Source organism: Pectinophora gossypiella, chromosome 6 (genome assembly GCF_024362695.1).
Source record: "Pectinophora gossypiella chromosome 6, ilPecGoss1.1, whole genome shotgun sequence".
NCBI lineage: Eukaryota > Metazoa > Arthropoda > Insecta > Lepidoptera > Gelechiidae > Pectinophora > Pectinophora gossypiella.
In genome coordinates, this window is record NC_065409.1 from 16,069,272 (window position 1) to 16,091,730 (window position 22,459).

The 22,459-nt window shown below is 38.3% G+C and overlaps 1 protein-coding gene across 2 annotated transcripts in view; it reads left to right on the forward strand.

Annotated features, from left to right (window-relative positions):
- Positions 1-22,459, forward strand: part of LOC126367742 (integrin alpha pat-2) — a 165,452-nt gene that overhangs the window by 35,791 nt on the left and 107,202 nt on the right. For both annotated transcript variants that reach the window (XM_050011445.1, XM_050011446.1), the window contains exon 2: positions 18,235-18,389. In XM_050011445.1, the coding sequence (XP_049867402.1) occupies positions 18,235-18,389 (155 nt within the window). The remainder of the gene's footprint in view (positions 1-18,234; positions 18,390-22,459) is intronic.

Below are 22,459 nucleotides of genomic sequence, written 5' to 3' on the forward strand. Positions count from 1 at the left end.
TATTTAAAAACAATATGGTGTACTTCTTCTATCGTGCTTCGGAAGGCACGTTAAGCCGTTGGTCCCGGTTACTGCTTACTGATGTGAGTAAGTAGTCGTTACATGAGTCAGGGGCATTTGGTGGCTATAATCACCCTGACACCAGGGTTGATGAGGTAATCCACCTCACAACCTACACGATATAAAACGGCCTGTGGAAACCCTCAATTTCCTATGACTTCCACCATATATATCATGAAGGATTCGAACTCTGATTAAACGACTAATTATTTCATGAGATCTTTGTAGATTCTCATTAAGATAGAGAAACATGTGAAAGCCTTCCGAGTAAGTTAGTGTGGTATGGTTCTAGCTTAGTTTTGGTGTTTATATAAAAGTGTAAAGACTTACAACCATATCTCACCTATGTATCACCACAGTGGCGCCATAAGGCCACTCGCGGTAAAGAGAGTCGCCGTAGCGCGGGTCGCCGTTCGGAAAGTCGCTGTCAACGCTACAATTCAAATGTATGTATGTAATTTGATAAGCTATTAAATCACTTTAGCAAAATAATTGACCTCAATTCTGACTCACTTAATATCTTCCGTAAAAGCATAATAAATAATAATTAGATTTGTGTCCATTTTCCAACAAAATATATTATTTTTTACTGTTATATAATAATACATACTTAAGTCTATAAGGGGTTCCTTTCTCAGGGAACTTTAAGCCTTTATACATAAGACGTTTCGACAGAGTCCACTTACCTAACCCGAAGGTTTGGCAGGTCCGGTTTTTACAGAAGCGACTGCCTGTCTGACCTTCCAACCCGCGAAGGGAAATCCAGCTCAATACAGATTAGGTAACATACCTCCGAAAATGCATTTCTCAGGAATGTGGTATTCCTCACGATGTTTTCCTTCACCGCTGAGTACGTGATAATCAATGATCCCAACATAAATTCGAAAACAAATTCGACAATCATTGGTTTAGGGTTGTGCTGGATTCGAACCTGCGACTTCAAAGTGAGAGGCAAGCGTTCTACTAACTGGGCTACCACGGCGCCCAATATGACTCCAAATCACTTTCCATTGAAATATAAATTAGGACATTGTTCTCAGATACTTACAGTCGATATTCTTGTAATTGAATACCGCGTGTTGACCACAACTTGATCACTTGCGGTTTTCCCTGTCGTGTGTGAAACGATTTTAGAATCAATATTGTAAATAACATTCACACAATATACCTACACCATCTTTTTCCCGGCTATACAGGTTGTGAGAAGCTGCAAGAAGTTTCAGGCGGATGAGACGTCCGTTATGTAAAAAATGACGATTCAAAGTGTAACTTTGTTACCTATGTATCAATGTTGCCTATGTTTTTGAATTTTGAATTTAATTCTAAATACTCTTTAATACATACTTTAAAAACATATTTATTTATTTATTTTATTTAAGGAAAACCAACAGTTATAAAATACAGAAAGTAGACAAAAAACATAACAGTTGAAAACTAATTACAGGTTTCCACTGATAACCCTAAACTAGTAAATATGATATCAGAGAGTAAAAAATAATGTTATGTAAAAAACATTTTGTTCAATAAAACGCACACCTAAGTTTAATTAATTATATTTGAATTTGGAACATTAAACTTTAATACCCACTGTAAAAATTACATTAAATATTAATTCCATAAGAAACAAATTACCTTCGAGGTTTCCAAATCTCTTTGAGTTTGAATTTATGTTTGAGTCATACAAATACAAAAATGTGCTTTATTGCACACAACATACAAAACAAGTTTTACACACATGGACGAAAGATACAGTACAATCTAACGGCCTTATTGCTAAGCAGCAATTTCTTCCAGGCAACCTTTGGCAAGAAAACATTTTTCACAATTTGGCGCGGGACGGTGCAAGATCTTATATAAAACATATACAAATAAAAAATCAACAAAAACAAATAAAAAAGAAATCAAATCATGTTATTTCATATCACGTGGTTTCCAAGATTTGTGCCCGGTTAATGGCAAAAGGCACGTCCTCTATTGGACTTAATCCTAGCTGGCGAGGAGTGGGTGTATTTATACACATCTGCCTACTCCTTTTGGGGATATAGGCGTGTTGCTTTGTTAACAAGAAAACTTATATCTACATTACGAAATAAGAAGAACAATAACCGCCAGGCAAACACTATGTGTTTATGTTTTCTCTGCTCTACTTCCGATCTTATCTGTAGATCGCCATACTGCCGCCTGCGCAAACCACACGAGTTGTAATAAAAATCGTCCTACGCGCACTTTCTCTGACATTTGCATAAGTTGCGTTGCGCAAGACATTTTTACTATGGATTGCTACCAACGCTTCTGGTATTGTTTAGATGCCATATGGTCTGTCAATGTGTATTTGTAACTGATTTTAACTTCAATGTTTTTGTTGCTTCACTATTAGGGCCATGCCCCACTGGGACACCATGGTGGCCCTTGGAGTAACAGCTAATTAATATAATGATCAGCTTTTAGAGGTAAATCCACAGCAACGGTTGTAAAGAAACCTCAAAAAAAAACTTAAAAAAATCTTATTTTAGATTTCCCTTATAACAGAAATTTTATGCCATGTATAATTTCGTGTCTAGAGAACTAGAGGTCTTTGAAATGTGGTGTTGGAGGAGGATGGATAGAATAAGTTGGACTGAAAGGGTTACAAATCAGGAAGTGCTAGTAAGAGTAAGGGAAAAGACGCAAATATTAAAGATAGATTGGAATATTGAGGATAGAAGAGGCAAGATGATTGGACACTTAATAAGACACGACGAATTTTTAAAAACATCATGGAAGGGAACCAACGAGGAAAGAGATGAAGGGGAAGACCAAGAAGAGCTTACATGGAACAGATCGAAGAGAAGGTGAACGTCGTGTCTTATAAGGAAGTGAAAGAATTGGCATTTGATAGACAAGAAAGTAGACAGAAACATTGTATCAAGCTATAACTTCAACGAGAGCAGTACAAGTTAAGTTATGGAATGTTATACAATATAAACAAAGATTAGTTTATTAGTGTTTGCGCCCGCGCTCCCGCATGATCTCCGATTCCTTGCTGATTGTCTCAATGAGAAGATTGCACACTTCGGCAGACGGAAGCAGCGCCGGCGATGGGTGATTGTACGATAACTGCACAAATAGGTATAACCCACTGTTGGTATCTGTTGTCTCTTATCTCTTGTGTAAGATGATATAACCAGTAATAAATAAGGCACGTCATACTTTTGTTGTGGATTTGGAAACCGCAGATTTCTTATTAACGTCTTCCTTTTTAATATTCTTCTATATTGTGAGGTTAATGACCGACCTCATCAGCCTAGTGTCAGGGTTACTACAGGGTTCTTCTATCGGGTTGATGAGGTTGGTAATCCACCTCACAACCCTGGTGTCATGGTTATTACTGTGCCGCCAAAGGCCCCTGACATGGCTATTGTAATGACTACGTACTAACATCAGTAAGTAGTAAACGGGACCAACGGCTTAACGTGCCTTCCGTACCGCGGATCATCTTATTTTCGGACAATCGGGTGATCAGCCTGCAATGTTCTAACTAAACTAGATCATAAAGTAATTTTTGTCGGGTCACCAGGATTCGAACCCGGGACCTCCGGATCGTGAGCCCAACGCTCAACTACTCTACTACGGAGGTTAATGCGAAATACGAAGGGCGGCAACAGCTTGCCTCGCAACGTCCTGAATTTGTCCGACTTAAGATGATGTGTTATGCGACAAAACGTACCTAATTAATTGAAGCCTTGCAATCTCTGATCGATCACAATGTTAACCCTTCGTTTATCAAAAACTTCGTATACAACTCTTCGTAACAGTAACAAGCCATATAAATGTCAGAATAAGTACAGTTAAATCTTTATCATATCCAAATTCAAAAATATCTTTATTCAATAGGTAACGTAGTTACACTTTGAATCGTAATTTTTTACATAACGAACGTTTCATCCGCCTAAAACGACTGCAGATTCTCTCAACCTGTATAGCCGGGGAAAAAAAGCTGCAAGAAAAACCTCCATTCTAGTTATTATAACATATTATATAACATACACCACGACTATATTTCATTAATGGGGTAGGCAGACTTGTGTGCAACTACATGCATCGCAAGATGTAATTAAATATACACGCTTAAATGATGTATCAATAACAGAAACGACGATCCGTGCTTCGGAAGGCACGTTAAGCTGTTAGTAGTCGTTATATGAGTAATAACTCAATAATAACCCTGACACCAGGGTTGATGGGGTTGGTAATCCACCTCACAACCCACACGATAGAAGAAGAATAACAGAAATATAAAAAAAACGCTGTCAAAACGGTAATAGCAACTTTCCAAAACCATTCATTTACAAATTCAAGTCGCATCCATAAGTTGCTAACGTCGCCCGTATTTGGGCCACCTGTCGGCACGCCACAAAGTCTGTTTTGCATAGAGTAAGAACATCGTGGATGCGTCGGGCCCATTGCCATGCAAATCACGCATCCGACCAGATAGTTGGTTTTAGGTTTATAGCAAAGACAAGAGAATTTATAAGCATTAAAGATGGAGTTATATGTCTTGACTTATGTTTGTTGAAGCTGAATAGATCGTGTGGAGAAATAATATCTTAATACTTGACGTTTAGGAATTTAAGTCTTGTCTACTGGGTGGTCTAATGCCTTCTGATTATTATTGACCCTTTGTCATTGAACGAATATTTCCTTTTGATCGGTAATAATAATTATTGAAAGATGGTCACGCAATTCATAGATACATTATAATATAACATCAATAGATGTTTGGTAATGGTTTATTTTTAGATTGATTTGGTACGTAATATAGGTCAGCTGGAAGAAATCTCTTGTTAGACATAAGTTTACTTGTAAACTAAATCAATATAGAAGTAATTTTATAACATAAGTCATCACCATCACTAATTTAAGAGCCACGCTCTTGTCGGTGAAGCATTCTCCATGCTATTTTTTATGGAAAAATAGGGCAGTGGTTTCCCTCTTGCCTTCCGCCCCGCAGTACTCTGTCTGACGCGAGTGGGATGGCGCCCCGAGTAGTCTATTTCAAAGTCGTACTAGGACCCTTCGCTTCCGCCTCTGAATAATACTGACAGCTACTGCTGCCCTCTGTCAAGTTCCTGGTTACAGTCCCTGTGACTTGCCCCTTCCGCCCTGCATTACCGTGCCGATTGCTCCCATTTCTGTCTCTGCAAATGTTGAGGTGTTCACCCGAATCCCTGGGCAAGGCTTCTACGTAACGTTGAGTACACAACTACTCAATAGTAATAGATAACTAAGAAAAATAATCTCAAATAAAGCCAAGTAAGTACCTCAAGGCAACATACTGAGTCCACTTTTATTCTTAATAGATGAACACCTCTACCGAGGTGATATCTCACTGAATTGCTTCCTTATCGCTAGCATGCGCAAGCGCACCTTTGTTCACATTCCCGTGGAGCAACACTTCGTATCTGGTAAACACAATCTGATAATAGCGAGCCTGTTACTAAACATTATACAGCCTTATCTAAGTTAAATGCAACAGGTATCAAATTCTATTCTTGAAAGATGTTCTTGAGTGTCGATGTTTGATGCGTAGTGTCCGCGCAGTTAAGTCAAATTATTTTTCATTAAAAGGTTGTTGATCAAATCAAAATATAAAAAAATAGTATTCTATTAAGTATAGTTTTACAATAGCGATGTGCTGTGAAAACAAATTCGCAATTACCCCTTTACATTCCACTAATTATGGCAAAAATTCCGTTATTAGTCGAATGATTTTAACCTACAACAATCACTTCAAAGATATCGACTTATTTTCTATCAGTTACTTGATAAGTTTATAAAAATTGTTAGCTGTGTTTACCTTTAATTGGTTACGCATTTAGAATAATACCTATGTTTGTTGAATAAGCGTAGTAATAATGTTGTAACTATTGGTAAACCTAATAAACTAAAAAAAAGTAATCAGTTAAAAATGGAATAGTTACAGCCATTCGAAATCAGGGACCTAGAAAGAAATGGCAATAGGGACGCGTGACGTCACGCGTTATACATACAACAGTATCTAATAGAATCGTCTCTTATGTGAAACAATTTTTGCTCAATGTTGTTAAAAATATTTTTGACGTGGTTTTTGTAGATTTGCCGCACATGGCATCAACTACTTGGCCAGACAATTGAGGAGCGATGAGGGCTCTCACCTGGTATAAAATTTACGACAACAGGCAACAGGGGTGAGGGCCTAGTGCGCAAGCCAAGGCTCAGGGCGTCATAGGAGAGGATTAATTAGAATAGTGGACCGGTAGAGTTAAGCGCTGAATAAGGGAAATCGTCGTCTACGCCGGCAGGGTCGGTATCTGGGTCTTGAAGAGTACAAAAACAAGCAATCTCCAAAACCGAAGAAATACCTTATAAGGTGTATACAAATAATTTGCTACCCAGAAAACACTTACAGTCACCTGAACCGAGTCATCGACTTGATTGGGAGGATTCACCTCGTGATTCATCTGTATGAAGAATAATGACGCGTGGACTGTCTGCTAACTCGACACAATTAGCACGACCAATTGCATTGATATACTTACTTATGGATCTTGCAGCAGACAGTTTTTAGTTTGTCTTTTGTAAGGCCTCAGCAATAACCCTGTCAGGGTTAATGAGGTTGATAATCCACCTCACACGATAGACGAAGAAGATTATATACATCTGAGTCATCAATAAGCACGCAACAAATTCAACAACTGATAAGACAATATACAATATTATTTATTTTCCTGTATTAATAAACAGTTTCATTGTAAATGATAATAATTGATTACATTACGAAGAACTGGATTACTAACGCTTACTCAGCTAAGGTAAATGTGAAATTAATAGCATACAATACGCATTGACATAAGAATAATTGATGTTGGTCTGTTGTACTAGATGGGAGTTCCCATTGTTAAGAACAATACCATGTGATGAGGTTCAATGTTGGTCAATGTTGGGCCAATTTTGGGCTAAGTTGGCCCAAGTCTAGAAAACATAGAAGAAAAATTTGATGTGATAAGTCTTTTTTACCGGTGAGTAAGATAAGGCGACGCATGACGCTATTATGAATGTGTTTAATAGGTACAGTTTTAATATCAAAATCAAATCAAATATACTTTATTGCACACCAATAAAACATACAAACATTTAGCAACAGTACAAATGGGCGGCCTTATTGCTCTGAAGCAATTTCTTCCAGGCAAAAAAACGGGATGTGCAACAACAACAAAAAACAAATCCAGAACCAGAAAATCACGACTAAGGGGTACCTACCTACTTAATAGACGTTAACTAGAGGGAGAAAATAGAATAAGTAAAAACGAGTTCAATGAAACCATTAAAAAAGCTATTTATAAATAATAAATACTTGACATACTTACATAGACAGCCTATTTACCCCTCAATTAACCGGACAAATAATAATTAAAAAAAAATTAAGACAAACTCCTATTCTGCGCATATCCTCACAGCTACATGCATATCAGCCATTAAAATAAAGAAATATGAATAAATTTGACTTAACTAACTTAGACTTAAACAGTATCGGCCAACAAACACACAAGAGCACAAAGTTGGCCCAACGATTGGCCCAACAAGCGTATATCTCAAGTCATCGCCTGCGTTGCCCCCGACCTCTCTGATGTAAGGAATGGCTTGATTGACTTCGGTTGTAGAGCATTCTTAGTAATGTTGTGAAATGCATGTGATCGTATTTTGTTTTGTGTTTGATGGCCTTTGGGGGCCCGCCGCTTAATGTAATGTTCGTTTTTCGCCTTTGAGTTTTTACATTAAATTCATCTTTTTTGGGATTATGTCTACGTTTTTACAATAAAATACAAACAGTATTTTGAATTTATCAGAAAATTAATTTAAAGCTTGTGTGAAGTTTATGTAAAAAAGCTTATTATAAGATTGAAGATTACCTAAATGATACTAATGCGTGGTATTAAATGTGTTTCTCTAGTTATTAAATAACTTGTAATGCCTACATTGATTTAAAAGATGTGTTGCTGTTGCAGTTTCTTGTCATTTCTTTTCCTCAGTCATAACACCTTGCGAAATGACGTAGATTCAAAAATGTTAAATTGACCTTTAACAAGATTATCTATGATAATTACTACGATTCTACCCGACTGCGGTGAAGCAAAAAGGAGAGTTATTGAAGATGTGGAATTAGTTATATTTCCATATATATTTTGGCGTAGGCGCAGATGTAAGGTGCATCAAATCAGTTACTTTTTACTAAACGTCAAAACACGAAACTATGGAATTTGTATGAAAAAGCACACTGTGACGTCATAGAAAAAGTGACAAAATGTCGCACTTATTATTACATTTTTGTTAATTAAAATTCATAAATAAATTATATAGAAAAAAAAGAAAACGTTTTTGTCACCTTTCTTTGTCTTTATTTGGTACCTAATCAGAATTTTATAATTTATCTCTGACCTAGAACACTACCCAATTGGCATAATTATTTAAAAAAAAAAACGTAAATAAAAGTGAAAAATTTGTCAGCGCCTTTGACGCGGAAGAATTTCGATTCGCTGGCATCTTTACAAAAAAAAATTCTTCTCTTCAAGTTACTACTTACTACTATACCTAGTCATAATTACATCTACTCTAAGTCGATAATCCGACCCACAGAGTTACTTGTGGCTCCTCAATTTGGCACGGCGAGGTCACAGGCGAGTCGTATGCCCTATTAGACACGCATTCTTAATTCCACAGATGGTCACGGACCCAACTTTGATCATATTGGTATACCATATACCTTACTCTGTAATGTATTCCTGTGCATGTTTCTTTTAATTTTTTTCTTTAGATACTTGCATAATGAATGATTTATTAGATTGAATAAGAATGTTGGAAAGGCCGGCAGAGAATACCTAGAAAGACACTGACCAAATTGGCGATGTCTTTAAAAAGGTTTAGTACGATCTACTCTGAACCGGCGTGCGTGTATGAAACGATTGATGAATGTGGAGGAAGCAAGAGAAGTGTGTCAGGATCGAAGCAAATGGAATTCCATAGAGGTGCGGAATAGGTGTGCGTTTACGTATCTATGATTTGTTTTTATTTCCCTAGTTCTACTTGCATGCATCAAATATTCGTATATTGATTGACCATGTACGATCTACTTTAAACCGATTCGCGTCGTCGAGCTCCGCCGGGATTCGAACCTGGGACCTGAGCCCGGGACTGGACCACGGATGCCGGCCCACCCATATTTACGTACAGGCCCTACGCGTAGGTTCCATGTTACTTATATCTTGAATTCATTTATTTTCTATAATTATTGATTATTTAATTATATTTTAAATAGGTAATCATTTAGCCGAGCAATGAGAGAATAGATAATTATTACGTTAAATCTGTACAGCGCCATCTATAGTTTTTTGGGGGAACGTAGCCGGGAAAGTCCCTAATTGTTAATACTTATATTCATATAATCTAACCACGCAATAAGAACACCACTACGCCGCCAACATGTTTATCTTACACACGAAAAGTATGCTGACCAACAGCATGAAATAGAGTCAAAAAATATAAAAAGTCACAATCATGAACCAAATGCAGCCAAGGAAAAAGTAAGTTTCGGAAATGTTCAAAGTTGTGCCAAAACTTTTCTTATTCGGAGTAAAGTTGTTATGCTTATAATAATTATGCTTATATATCATTATTGTCATTAATTATTATGCTTATAGTAGTTATGAGTTTCAAAATTATGCTTAAAAAGTTATGACAAATTAATACTATGCGTAACTAATAATAGGACAAGTAACATTATGCCATGGTAAATTATTACATAAAAATTTATGCGTAAAAATAGAGAACCTAAAATCTACCCTAACAACATTATCAGGCGAGCCGTAAACATAGCTTAAACATTGCCTTATCTCGCTGCCCGTAGCTTGAGGGCACAACCCGGTTCCGGCAATTTGCAGGCCCTTATGTCCCTTCGCGGGACTCAGTGTTGCCATCGATGAATTTAATTTTTGACGTAAGGAAAACATTTCAATAATTCCTCTAATCATCATCAACACTATTAAACTTTCACAAGTGATAAAAACGTACTATTTAATTATAAAATAATTGTAAGTACTGGAATAAAAAAGAAAATATCATATATTCACACATATTTTGGTAAATTAATCAAGCTTGTATTATTTTTTGCTCACATTAATGTCTTATTCGAAGATTTCGATCTCGATATTACTGCCGTTTGAATTTTACATTCCAATACTTACATGATGAATATTTAGTTTGACATCGTAATTTGGAAAAAAAAAACAATAAAAAATCCGCCTAAAATCCGTAAAACCATTGAAAATCCGCCAGCTCTAGCGACAAATTGGCTGAAATGGCAACACTGGCGGCACTTTGCGGCACTATGCGGCTCGTCGCGGCACTTTCCGGGATTCGTCACGGGCTGCCTTGTACGGTCACTCGGAAATGCCTTTATTACTTACGATTTTATATAGGGACACGCATGGCGAAGGGGACGTGGTGTTGTTGTGTTTGTAACGTTAGTATGTACTGGGCGAGTACGGTCACGAGCATTAATATGTATACACTTGGGTACCATGTCGCATTAACTTTTTTGACAAATTGAACTGTAAGTCGCACTAAATGTCAAATATGTTAGTGCGACAGAGTCCTAAAGTGGGTATATTATATTGCTCATGACTGTACATAATATATGCCCACGACTATATCCAAATTGGAGTAGTCAGAGGTACAAAAAAAGAGCAAAAGTGCAGTCACTGAGCCCAGCGAATCATTTGTAAAAAGTGGTGAAATTATGAACCATTAGTTGTCATAATTATAAAATGTATGTTTTTGTAGTTGAAATCAGAAATCAGAATCAGAAATAAGAATCATTTATTCAACGTAATTATCATGGATAAACTTGTTGAAGGTCTATGTAACATTTTTGAATTTACGTCATTTCGCAAGGCGTTATGGCTGAGGAGAAGAAATGACAAGAAACTGCAACAGCAACACATCTTTTAAAAACCAATGAGGATATACATTACAAGTTATTTAATAACTAGAGGAACACACTCAATACCAGACATTTTTATCATTTAGGTAGTCATTAATATTATAATAAGCTTTTTTACATAAAGTAAGCTTCACATGAGCTTTGTTTTTGTGATATATCCCCACCGGGATTCGAACCCGGAGCCTCCGGATCGTGAGCCCAACGCTCAACCACTGGACCGCAGCGGCTGTTACTACTTTCTAATGTAAGTATATAAATGTAAGTATATGTAGTCGTTACATGAACCATGTGAGGGGTCTTTGGCGGCCCAATAATAACCCCGACACCAGGGTTGATGGGGTTGGTAATCCACCTCACAACCCACACGATAACAAGACGAAGTGGTTTAGACGCCGATCCGGGATTATGATATATGTTTACAATGTAAGTTAGGCAACATAACATAACATACATAAACAGCCTATATACGTCCCACTGCTGGGCACAGGCCTCTCCTCAATCAACCGGAGGGGGTATTGAGCATACTCCACCACGCTGCTCCAATGCGGCTTTTTACGGCTAATAGGCGGGACCAAAGGCTTAACGTGCCCTCCGAAGCACGAAATCTTACTTTTTTCGGACAATCAGGTGATTCAAGCCTGAAAAGTCCTTACCAAACAAAGGACAGTCTTTAAAAGCGATTTCGACAATGTCCCCATCGGGAATCGAACCCGGACCTCCAGATCGTGAGCCCAACTCTAACCACTAGGCCACGGAGGCTGTTAGGCAAATTAAACTTAAAAATATATCAGCAACATCTGCATATATAAGATTTGGTTGAGCTTTTAAATGTCCTAGAAATCGAGGAAGTACGTTTTTTATTGCACAAGGCAACTAGTTTAGATAAAAACTTGGATATTAAAGAGAAAATCATAATTTTATTATGCTCCCCGTAGAGTTAAGTCCTTAATTGCAGTTAATTAGGAGATTGCCTTTGGAAACTGGCTAAGAAAGTAAGAACTGTTATTAGAAAATTATATGTCGAAAGACTCATTACGTTCGTATGCAAATTATTCTTCTTCTATCATGTGGGTTGTGAGGAATACCAACCTTATCAACCCTGGTATCAGGGTTATTAGTGAGCCGCCAAAGGCCCCTGACATGGCTCATGTAACGACTATACGTACATACTTACATCAGTAAGTAGTAACCGGGACCAACGGCTTAACGTGCCTTCTGAAGCACGGATCATCTTACTTTCGGACAATCAGGTGATCAGCCTGTAATGTCATAACCAAACTAGGGATCACAAAGTGATTTTTGTGATATGTCCCCACCAGGATTCGAACCCGGGGCCTCCGGATCGTGAGTCCAACCACAGCCGTGGACAGGTGATTCGATCAGAAGTCAGTGTCCGTTTCATAAATGATGCGGGTTGGCAAAATTAGGGTTCGTCGGCAGGTGTGAGTCATGATGGCCGAGTGCCAAGCACCTGGTTGTTTTTAGGTTTTTTTTTATGTTGTTACGAAACCCTGGCGTCATCTGGAGGTTGATGAGTTGTTGCTCGAGGGTTCTGTGTTGACGTGGCGCTAAAATTTTTGCATAAATTAGGTAAGCATCTCGTAATTATGTAGGTCCAAAAATATTGTACATTCGAAAATCTGTACATTCGTTAATGTTTTATTTTATAATGGCGTGCGTGTATGAAGAGATTGATGAATGTGGAGGAAGCAAGAGAAGTGTGTCAGGATCGAAGCAAATGGAATTCTATAGTCTCTGCTTACCCCGGTGGGAAATAGGCGTGAGTTTATGTATGTATGTCTTATGATGGTTGGTTGAAAGGAATTATATTGTTAATATTATACCTTGTTTAATTATTTTTATTTTTTGCTATGCATACATACATACATAAACTCACGCCCGTAATCCCAAATGGGGTGGGCAGAGCCACAAGTAATCAAAGACAACTTGCAGCCACTGTTGATACGAAGTCCTAAGATGGATATGATGAACCTTATGGTGATAAGGGATCAGCCTATCGCCCATAACATTAGTCCATCATGTTAGAGGACGCAATCCCTCTGTCGGTTTTTACGACATGCCCGGGAAGACAAGCAGCTGAACGTGTTCTATGTTTTTTTATTTGCTCCCAGAACAGCATAGAAGTTATTTTTTGCTATGGATTATTAAAATAGTAACAGACAGGCAGTCTCTTCTTTAAAAACCGGACCTGTCATATCTTTAGGCTAGGTTAACGGATCCTGTGAAAAACGGGCTAGAGCTGGGGAGATGATGATTATTAAAATCATGGGAAATGGGTTCACTCGGAATTACTTAGCTTGCACGAATTACGAGAGATTTTATCATATTTTTCTATGACGTCACAGTGTGCTTTTTCATAGAAATTCCGTAGTACTTTCGTGTTTTGACGTTTAGTAAAAAGTAACTGATTTGACTAGTTGGAAATTAGCATATTATTGGGGTAGTCAGAGGTGCATACTCTCGTGTGGGGACCCCTAGGGACACAGGCGTAATGTTTGGTTATTAATATGTTATGTTATTTTATTATTGAAAATGTTCTTGATGCAATAAAAAAATGTTTTTTTTTCTTTTTTTCCGTATCTCATGTCTTTAGCTACAACAATGTTGGCATAACGTCATTCGCCATATCGTGAAAACCATAGACTAAAGAGTTTTTTCGCGCGTGAAAACCACTTATGCGCCTTTTAGAAAAATGACATTTGCATTCAACAAAACCCTATCTCTTAGTTGGTTCACGACATTCCTGTACTAACTATACTTAACTAAATAAAAACAAGACTCGTATACGTCTATGTATGTATCACGATATTCAAAACGCATGACTGTTGGTATCGAAATGACATGAAAGCGAGCGGACGTGCGCAGGAGTGGACGGCGTTATTTCTAGCGACGGAAGGGGGGATATTTCTGGCGACACCTCAGGTGGTGTTAGCAGAGGTGGAGCTTTGAACTCCACTGATGACGGATTTGTTAATCTTGATCGTTTAGAGTCAAACTTTGTGTTTTTATTGTGATATTAATTCCGAGTATCATTTAGAGAATGATTTGGAGTAGCAAATGAATATTATAACAACATATGCTCACGACTCACGACGATATCCCAATTAGGGTAGTCAGAGATACATAGCAAGATGGACTAAGTACTCGTACCCACACCTCACCGAGCTTTCTGTTAGACGTGATAGGTGATGAGTCGTATCACCGTCTATAAAGGTCGAGCCAACTGTGCAACAAGGAATTGGACAAGGAACTTTGTGCCAAACAGACGTTCGACGTGGTTTCTCAAGTTTCCCGATTTCACACTCGTGACCCAAAATATGAAGTGGGTTGCCGACGGACCGTGACCTAGAAACCAGACAGATTCAGAAACCAGATGTATACTCATTCACCATACAGGGTGTTAGTGATATCGTAACGAAAAAGTTTGAGGGTGTTTCAGACCATGATTCTGAGTTGATATCAATCAATTTTCTGTCGCAAAAGTAATCATTATCAACTTAAGAGCCACGCTCTTGTCGGTGCAGCATTTTCCATTCCAGTCTATCAAAGGCCAATTCCTTGACTTCCCTATAAGACACGACGTTAACCTTTTCTTTAATCTGTTCCATGTAAGCTCTTCTAAAAAAAAAGCTGAAGGGGCAAAAGTATGGAACTGAAAAAAATCAAAAATATTCACGACTTTTCCGACAGGAAATCATAGTCATGGTTTGAACCGTCCCCCTCAAAGTTTTCGTTACGATGACACTAACACCCTGTGTAGTTTGGCTATCGATAGTTGACCTTGAAAATCATCTATACTATTGTTAGGACTAAGAATCGATAGTATGAATAACTCATTTATATCAATACTGATGCTGATTTGAGTACACACCATCTAAGTTTATTTTATTAAGTTTTACCTGTATTTTTTTATCCGCCAAAAAGGAAAAGGACGGATAATCGACAGGATCACACGCCAAATTTATACAAAAATTAAAAAAATATTAACTCAGAATCATGGTCTGAATCGTCCTCCCAGTTTACGATGTCACTAACACCTTTTATTTACTATTAGTAACTAACCTCACTAGGTTAGGTTAGTCAAACTTTGAATAGTTCGGCAGCGCTAATAGCCAATCGATGCCATGCTAGTATGCCTACCTACCCCGATAAGAAGTACAGGCGTGAAGCGTGTCTGTATAACTCCGTTACTAAGCCGGTTCGTAGACGTAACATCTAATCGTATTGTAAACAGTCGCCTGAGTCAGTGATACGCGTATAGAACCCATTGGCGCGGCCGGGGTTGAACCCTGGTCTATTTGCATCGCTGGCGAGCCGCCAGCCGCGATTGTTTGACCCGTTTCTATTGGCCGTACGCTTGCGACGCCGATGACGGCTTCACGATTGCTATTTATTAATGTGGCTGTTGATTTGTTTGTATTTTCTTCTCTTCTTATCGTGTGGGCTGTGAGGTGGAATACCAACCTCATCAACCCTGGTGTCAGGGTTACTATTGAGCCGCCAAAGGCAACATGGCTCACATAACAACTACTTACTTACATCAGTAAGTAGTAACAGAGACCAACAGCTTAACGTGCCTTCCGAAGCACGGATCATCTTACTTTCGGACAATCTGGCGATCAGCCAAATGGGACATGGGACTTAAACATAGCTAGCTACAAACCTCTCTTTGCCTACCCTAGCTACAAAACACATCTGCCGAGGAGTGAGTGTATGCGTACTATACAGATCTGCCTACCTCTTTGCGGATACTGGCGTGATGCTAAGTTATTTCTAGTATCAAATTTGACCTTTGAGAAGATTTTATCTCTATTCGTGGTAAAGTTTTTTTGATATCCAAAGTTCCAAACGATGACTTAAACAAACTTAAATTCCTTCGCGTTCCTTGATTGAAGCAATCGGTCGAGAATGGATACAAAAAACGATATAGATCTATAGATCTTTGTAGGATGGAATTTATTTTTCATGCTTCATTACATTTGTTGATAAATAACATCTTATCAGACAAGTGGAATGTTTTACATTGTGGTAGAATATTTTTTTATTATAATATAGAGCTGTTCTCCTTCAAATAAAATTCATTACATCAGGGTCATAATTTTATACCTAAATACTAAGAGCCGTCTTACTAGAACACCAAAGTCGGGCCACTAATAAAGTATGCAGTTGTAGACAGGGGACATCACCAGCGGGGTTAAAAATGCCACGTACATACATAAACATATGCTTTTTTCCCATCGGGGGAAGCAGAGACTATGGAATTCCTTCACATTCATCAATCGTTTCATACACGCACGCCGGTTCAGAGTCACACGAACCTTTTCTAAGAACATCTCCAGTTTGGTCATTTAACATCCTTCTAGATCAAAAAAGCCACATTTGAATTGCTATTTGTGTTACTTACTTACTTTTATATGCGCAAATGACAAATTCCAATATAGCATTTTAGATTAATTGCTTCCGTATGACCCCCACTAAGTTGCTATCTCGTTGGTGACGCAAAATGGAGCCAATCGTTTTAGTGAAAATTGTGTGCGTCAAGCTAGCGGCCTCAAAAAAAAAATGGGCACGAAAAAATAATTTGACCATACCAAAAAATAGTACTCTTATTGAAAAAAATAGTACCTGTTGTAAAAAAATTAGTACCATCACGGTTCTGGATTTATAGCCATGTTTTATTGCACTTGCTAGCTTGACGGTGAGCGAAATTTGGCGAGAGTTAACGACAAGGTCTTTCGCTTTGATTTAAACGCCAAAAAATAGTACCGAAATAGTACTCACCCCCTGCAAAATACCGAAAGTAGTACTTCAACGGTTCCAAAGTTATAAAGGCAGTTCTTTGATCCCGCTAGCTTGACGTTTTGAAAATACCTATTATCTGGGGAACGCTTGCATACTTTAGTATGTAACTAATGTCAATAAACTCGTATGAAATAGTACTCCCTACCATCATAATTTTGATCCGATTCTCTTTGTAGAAATTTTAAAAAATCATCATAACCTATGCCATACATTTGTTGTTGATACAGTCACGTAGACAATTACATAACCTCACAATTTATTCGTAAGTATTGCCATTTTGGAGGTCTACCCTACCATTTCTTTGCACTTCAGTGCTGCTATTACAAAAAATTCCTATTGCATACACCCATATGCACAAATTTTAATAGAAAATGGCTGCATGGGTCTAGTTCTTATCGAAAACAATCTGTGATTTTAATACATCATAATACATTTTTAATCTGCTGTTTTATTTTATAATTTATACCTTCATGTTGAATTTGTTACGGATCGAAGTGTTTGTTAATAAACAATTTGCAGTATTTGTAGAATAACTCAAAGAGTTTCAACAATGATATTACTTTCATCTAACAACCCTGGCACTTCACCAATTTTTACCCAAAAATGGGGAAAAATACTGAAATCTGACAACATTCTTGACCATGTGTAATAATTTTGTTCGCGACTGTACTCGTCTTGATAAATGTATGACATAGGTTATAATGACTTTTTGACATATTTCTACAAAGAGAATCAGGTCCAAATTATGATGGTAGGGAGTACTATTTCATACGAGTTTATTGACATTAGTTACAAACTGAAGTATGCAAGCATTCCCCAGATAATAGGTATTTTCAAAACGTCAAGCTAGCGGGATCAAAGAACTGCCTTTATAACTTTGGAACCGTTGAAGTACTACTTTCGGTATTTTGCAGGGGGTGAGTACTATTTCGATACTATTTTTTGGCGTTTAAATCAAAGCGAAAGACCTTGTTGTTAACTCTCGCCAAATTTCGCTCACCGTCAAGCTAGCAAGTGCAATAAAACATGGCTATAAATCCAGAACCGTGATGGTACTAATTTTTTTACAACAGGTACTATTTTTTTCAATAAGAGTACTATTTTTTGGTATGGTCAAATTATTTTTTCGTGCCCATTTTTTTTTTGAGGCCGCTAGCTTGACGCACACTGAAAATTGCACTTATATCGGCTCAATGATAACCCTGACACCAGGGTTGATGAGGCTGGTATTCCACCTCATAACCCACACAATAAGAAGATCGGCCATACTGCGTTTATAGCGGCCGTTACTTATTTATTTTTCTTTTTATATTTTAACATAATCTTTTTGTCTTCAGGATCCTGGTGGGTGCTCCGGAAGATGAGCCGTACCCCATCAACGGGGTCACCCGTCCCGGCGCGGTATACCGCTGTCAGCCGGGGTACAGAGGCTACCCAGCTGAAGACAGACTGCTGGAACTCTGTGACGTCATGCAGTTTGACAAGACACGGGGTAAGTCCACCATTTTATGCATGATAGGCAAACTCTCTCTCTCTCTCCTTGGCATTTATTATTCCCATCTGATGGTGGAGTCTGCCTTCTTTGTCGTTCGTCATTATGGTAGTTTATCATTTAAGCAATAATTGATAAAATTATAGATATCCAATTTTTTTTTTAATACAATATAAATAATAATACAATTACTAAATCTTATGTAAACACGGAATTACATAAATAGTTAACAAAAATAATGCTATTTACTGCATTCGTCAAAAAGCCCGCCCCTGACTAATCCGGGCGCGAAGGTGCCCATTACACTAGCCGCATTTCTTCGCTGTACAGCAATGGACAACCTTTGCGCCAAGAACAATCCGGCACGGGGGTCATCTCCACTCTCTCTTAAACGACGTCCGATTTCCGCTATAAATCCATCCATCCATCAGATATCCAATAGGTTTTTTTATTAAGATAATTTTTAAATATTTTTTTTTTACAAAATAAGAATGCGTATTTTATCTGTGTATTACCCGAAACACGGGCGGCCATGATTGAGCTTCGTGTGACGTCACATTTCACAAAATAATCAAAAAATCTGTCCGGTTTCAAGTCATTTGAGGGCTTTTTGGCGGGAAACGGGAACGGGACAGTTGCTTTCTTCATTGAATAATCTAAATAATTAATACGAATTGGTGTTTTGTGGTTAATGATCGCATTAAGTTAGTCGGAAGACATTCGCGAGTGTTATTATATAGAAGTATTCAATAAACAAAGTGTATCTGCCTATTTTCGCTTCGTGCCAGGAAGCCGCTTCATAACTCGAAAGTTTATGCGAACTTTGAGTTAATTCGTTTGGGGTTCGGAGTAGGAGTCTACTCCGAGGGTGGGGTCTTAGGTTTCATCATCATCATCTTTCATCATTTCATCAATCATCAAGAAAAAAAATACGTAAGACATGGCTGTATGGGCATAGTTCCCTTTGCCTTACCCTTCGGGGAAAACAAAACAAAAAACAATCAAGTCATTTGAAGTGACGCGTAGTTTGACACGTTCTTTACGTCACTGGAAAAAATATCATATGGCTAACCGTTTTCGCGGTTGCGATTACAATGTTAGGTTTTCTATTACAATTGCTTTGTATGTGCACGAGATTGAGAAACCTTTCAAATTCCTTGCCATAAACAGATCGTCCCACAGTTTGTCCTGAGGTCTTGAACTTAAAATCGTGTCATTGCATGTAGTAGCAATACAATATACAGTGTAAGATATTCTGAAGATATGGCCGTGAATAACTTTACTTTTATTGGAGTTGTGGCAAATAAATATCGAAGGACGTAATCCCGACGACCCGATTACTCTAGCCATAGAAGCGGCCAATCGGTTCGCGACACCAAACACTTCAGAACCCCGATACCGACCCCGCCGGCGTGGACGACGATTTCCCTCATTCAGCGCTTATCGCTATCGACCGGTCGATTAATTCTTTCTAATATTCTTCCTCTCAGACGACGAGACGCCCTGAGCCGAAGTTTCGTCCTAAATATTGTACCGGGTGAGGTGAGAGCCCTCAGCGCTCCCCATTTGTCTGGTCAAGTAGTTAATGCCATCTGCGGCAAATCTACAATAAGTCAGGTTAAAAAAAAAATGCTAATAAATATGGCGGGAGACAAGCCAGCAGGCTCATTAATTCACTGCTTGATGCATTATGTTGGTCTCAGGAAGGCCAGTGTTATGCGCCTACGCAAGTTACTTGCAAGATATTTTGATGCAGTTGCGCTACTTAGCTGTTCTTAATGTTTGTGACGTAATATAGGAAAATAATGGGTCGACGTGCACCGCACCTACGGACTGAATCTCCTAATTCTGTTCAAAGTTAAACCGCTTATTATTTTTTCTATTGAGGAGTTAACCAGATTGAAAACGATTATGACCATCCACAGTAACAGTGATTAAAATACATTAAGTACATTTTCCTAGAAGGACGTATATTGACCAAATTGGAGATGTCCTTAGAAAAGGTTCAGTACGATCTACTCTGAACCGGCGTACGTGTGTGAAACGATTGATGAATATGACGGAAGCAAGATATGTCAGGATCGAAGCTAATGGAATTCCATAGTCTCTACTTACCCCGGTGGGAAAGTTTATGTATGTATATATGTAAGTACGTTTTGTCATAATCATTTGTGACTTAGCTAAATCCTCAGTGCTATTAACAATCAAGTATTAATTGAATACAAATACCATTTTTATTAAGTTTTAATATAACATAAACTGCCTATATACGTCCCACTGCTGGGCACAGGCCTCCCCTCAATCAACCGGAGTGGGTATGGAGCATACTCCACCACGCTGCTCCACTGCGGGTTGGTGGAGGTGTTTTTACGGCTAATAGCCGGGACCAAAGGCTTAACGTGCCTTCCGAAGCACGGAATCATCTTACTTTTTCGGACAATCAGGTGATTCAAGCCTGAAAAGCCCTTACCAAACAAAGGACAGTCTCACAAAGTGATTTCGACAATGGGGACATTGGCTTCGGAAGGCACGTTAAGCCGTTGGTCCCGGCTATTAGCCGTAAAAACACCTCCACCAACCCGCAGTGGAGCAGCGTGGTGGAGTATGCTCCATCGGGAATCGAACCCGGACCTCCAGATCTTGAGCCTAAAGCTCTAACCACTAGACCACGGAGGCTGTTAGTTTTAATATAATCCACATTAATTTTGATAGGATTGTTTATTTATAAATCCAGTACTAGGCCAGACTAAATAACATCGCGGAACAAAGTACTCCAATAATGCAGTATCCTGCTATATCATAATTGAATATCGCCTATGGCCAAAAACTATGTCCGAGTGGGGGTGAGGCAAACCTAGACCAGACGCTGGTCTTCTTCTTCTATGAATGTGAATTACCAACCCCATCAACCCTGGTGTCAGGGTTATTACTGAGCCGCCATAGGCCCCTGACATGACTCATGTAACGACTACGTACTTACATCAGTAAGTAATAACCGGGACCAACGGCTTAACGTGCTTTCCGAAGCACGGATCTTTTTACTTTTTGGACAATCAGGTGATCAGCCTGTAATGTCTTAACCAAACGAGGGATCACAAAGTGATTTTTGTGATTTGCCCCCACTGGGAATCGAACCCGGGATCTCCGGATCGTGAGCACAACGCTCAACCAATGGACCACGGAGGCACAGAGACGCTGGTGGGAAAAAGAGAGTTGCTGTTCTATACGTAGTATTTTATTCCTTATTCTATGCTCTGAGTCAGTATATTTATTAGCCAACACTGCAACTTTGGCGTACACTTTCTGACCAATGATAACTATAAAAGTGATTGATTCAACTTATTCTATGCGTCGCTCTGCTCGCGGTGCCGGCTACCGAGCGCCCGCGCATGATATACGTTCTGCGCATTAGGGTTGTCCGTATTTGGAACTAATATTCCAATGTAAGAGCTACGTTCTTGCCGGTGAAGCTCTTTCCAGATTTGTCGATCCTTCTCAAGTTCCTTGACCTGCTTGGATGACGAGCCGTCAGCCTTTTCTTTTATCTGGTCTAAGTAACATCGTCTTGGGCATCCTTAACCCCATGGCAAACCATCCATCTATCTGCCATTAAATTTTCACTGAACCCTGGCCTTTTTTGGTGAACTGCGTCACCCATATACCTTTATGTTTTCCAGCTAAATATTAATGTTAATGTGTGTATATTTTAATGTTGTAGATGTATATGTGTGTCGTAGATTTTACCTAAATAAACTTTATTATTATTATTTATCTTTGCCTCTAATATCACTTGTATAAAAATAATCATTTTATTTTCTTCGGAAAACCAACAGCAAAAGAAGTAATATATTATGTTATAACTATACAATAAGCCAATTATAGGTTTTCGCAAATAACAACTTAATATCTATATGAATAGAAAACAGCAAACTCGCCAAAAAGAAATTCACGCCCCACCTCTTAGAACTCGCTTAGACTATTTAACAAAATAATTATTATATTAAACGTTAAATTCTAATACCTAATTATTATCTCAATTATTAATTCCTGATGTATTTTTTATTTTATTT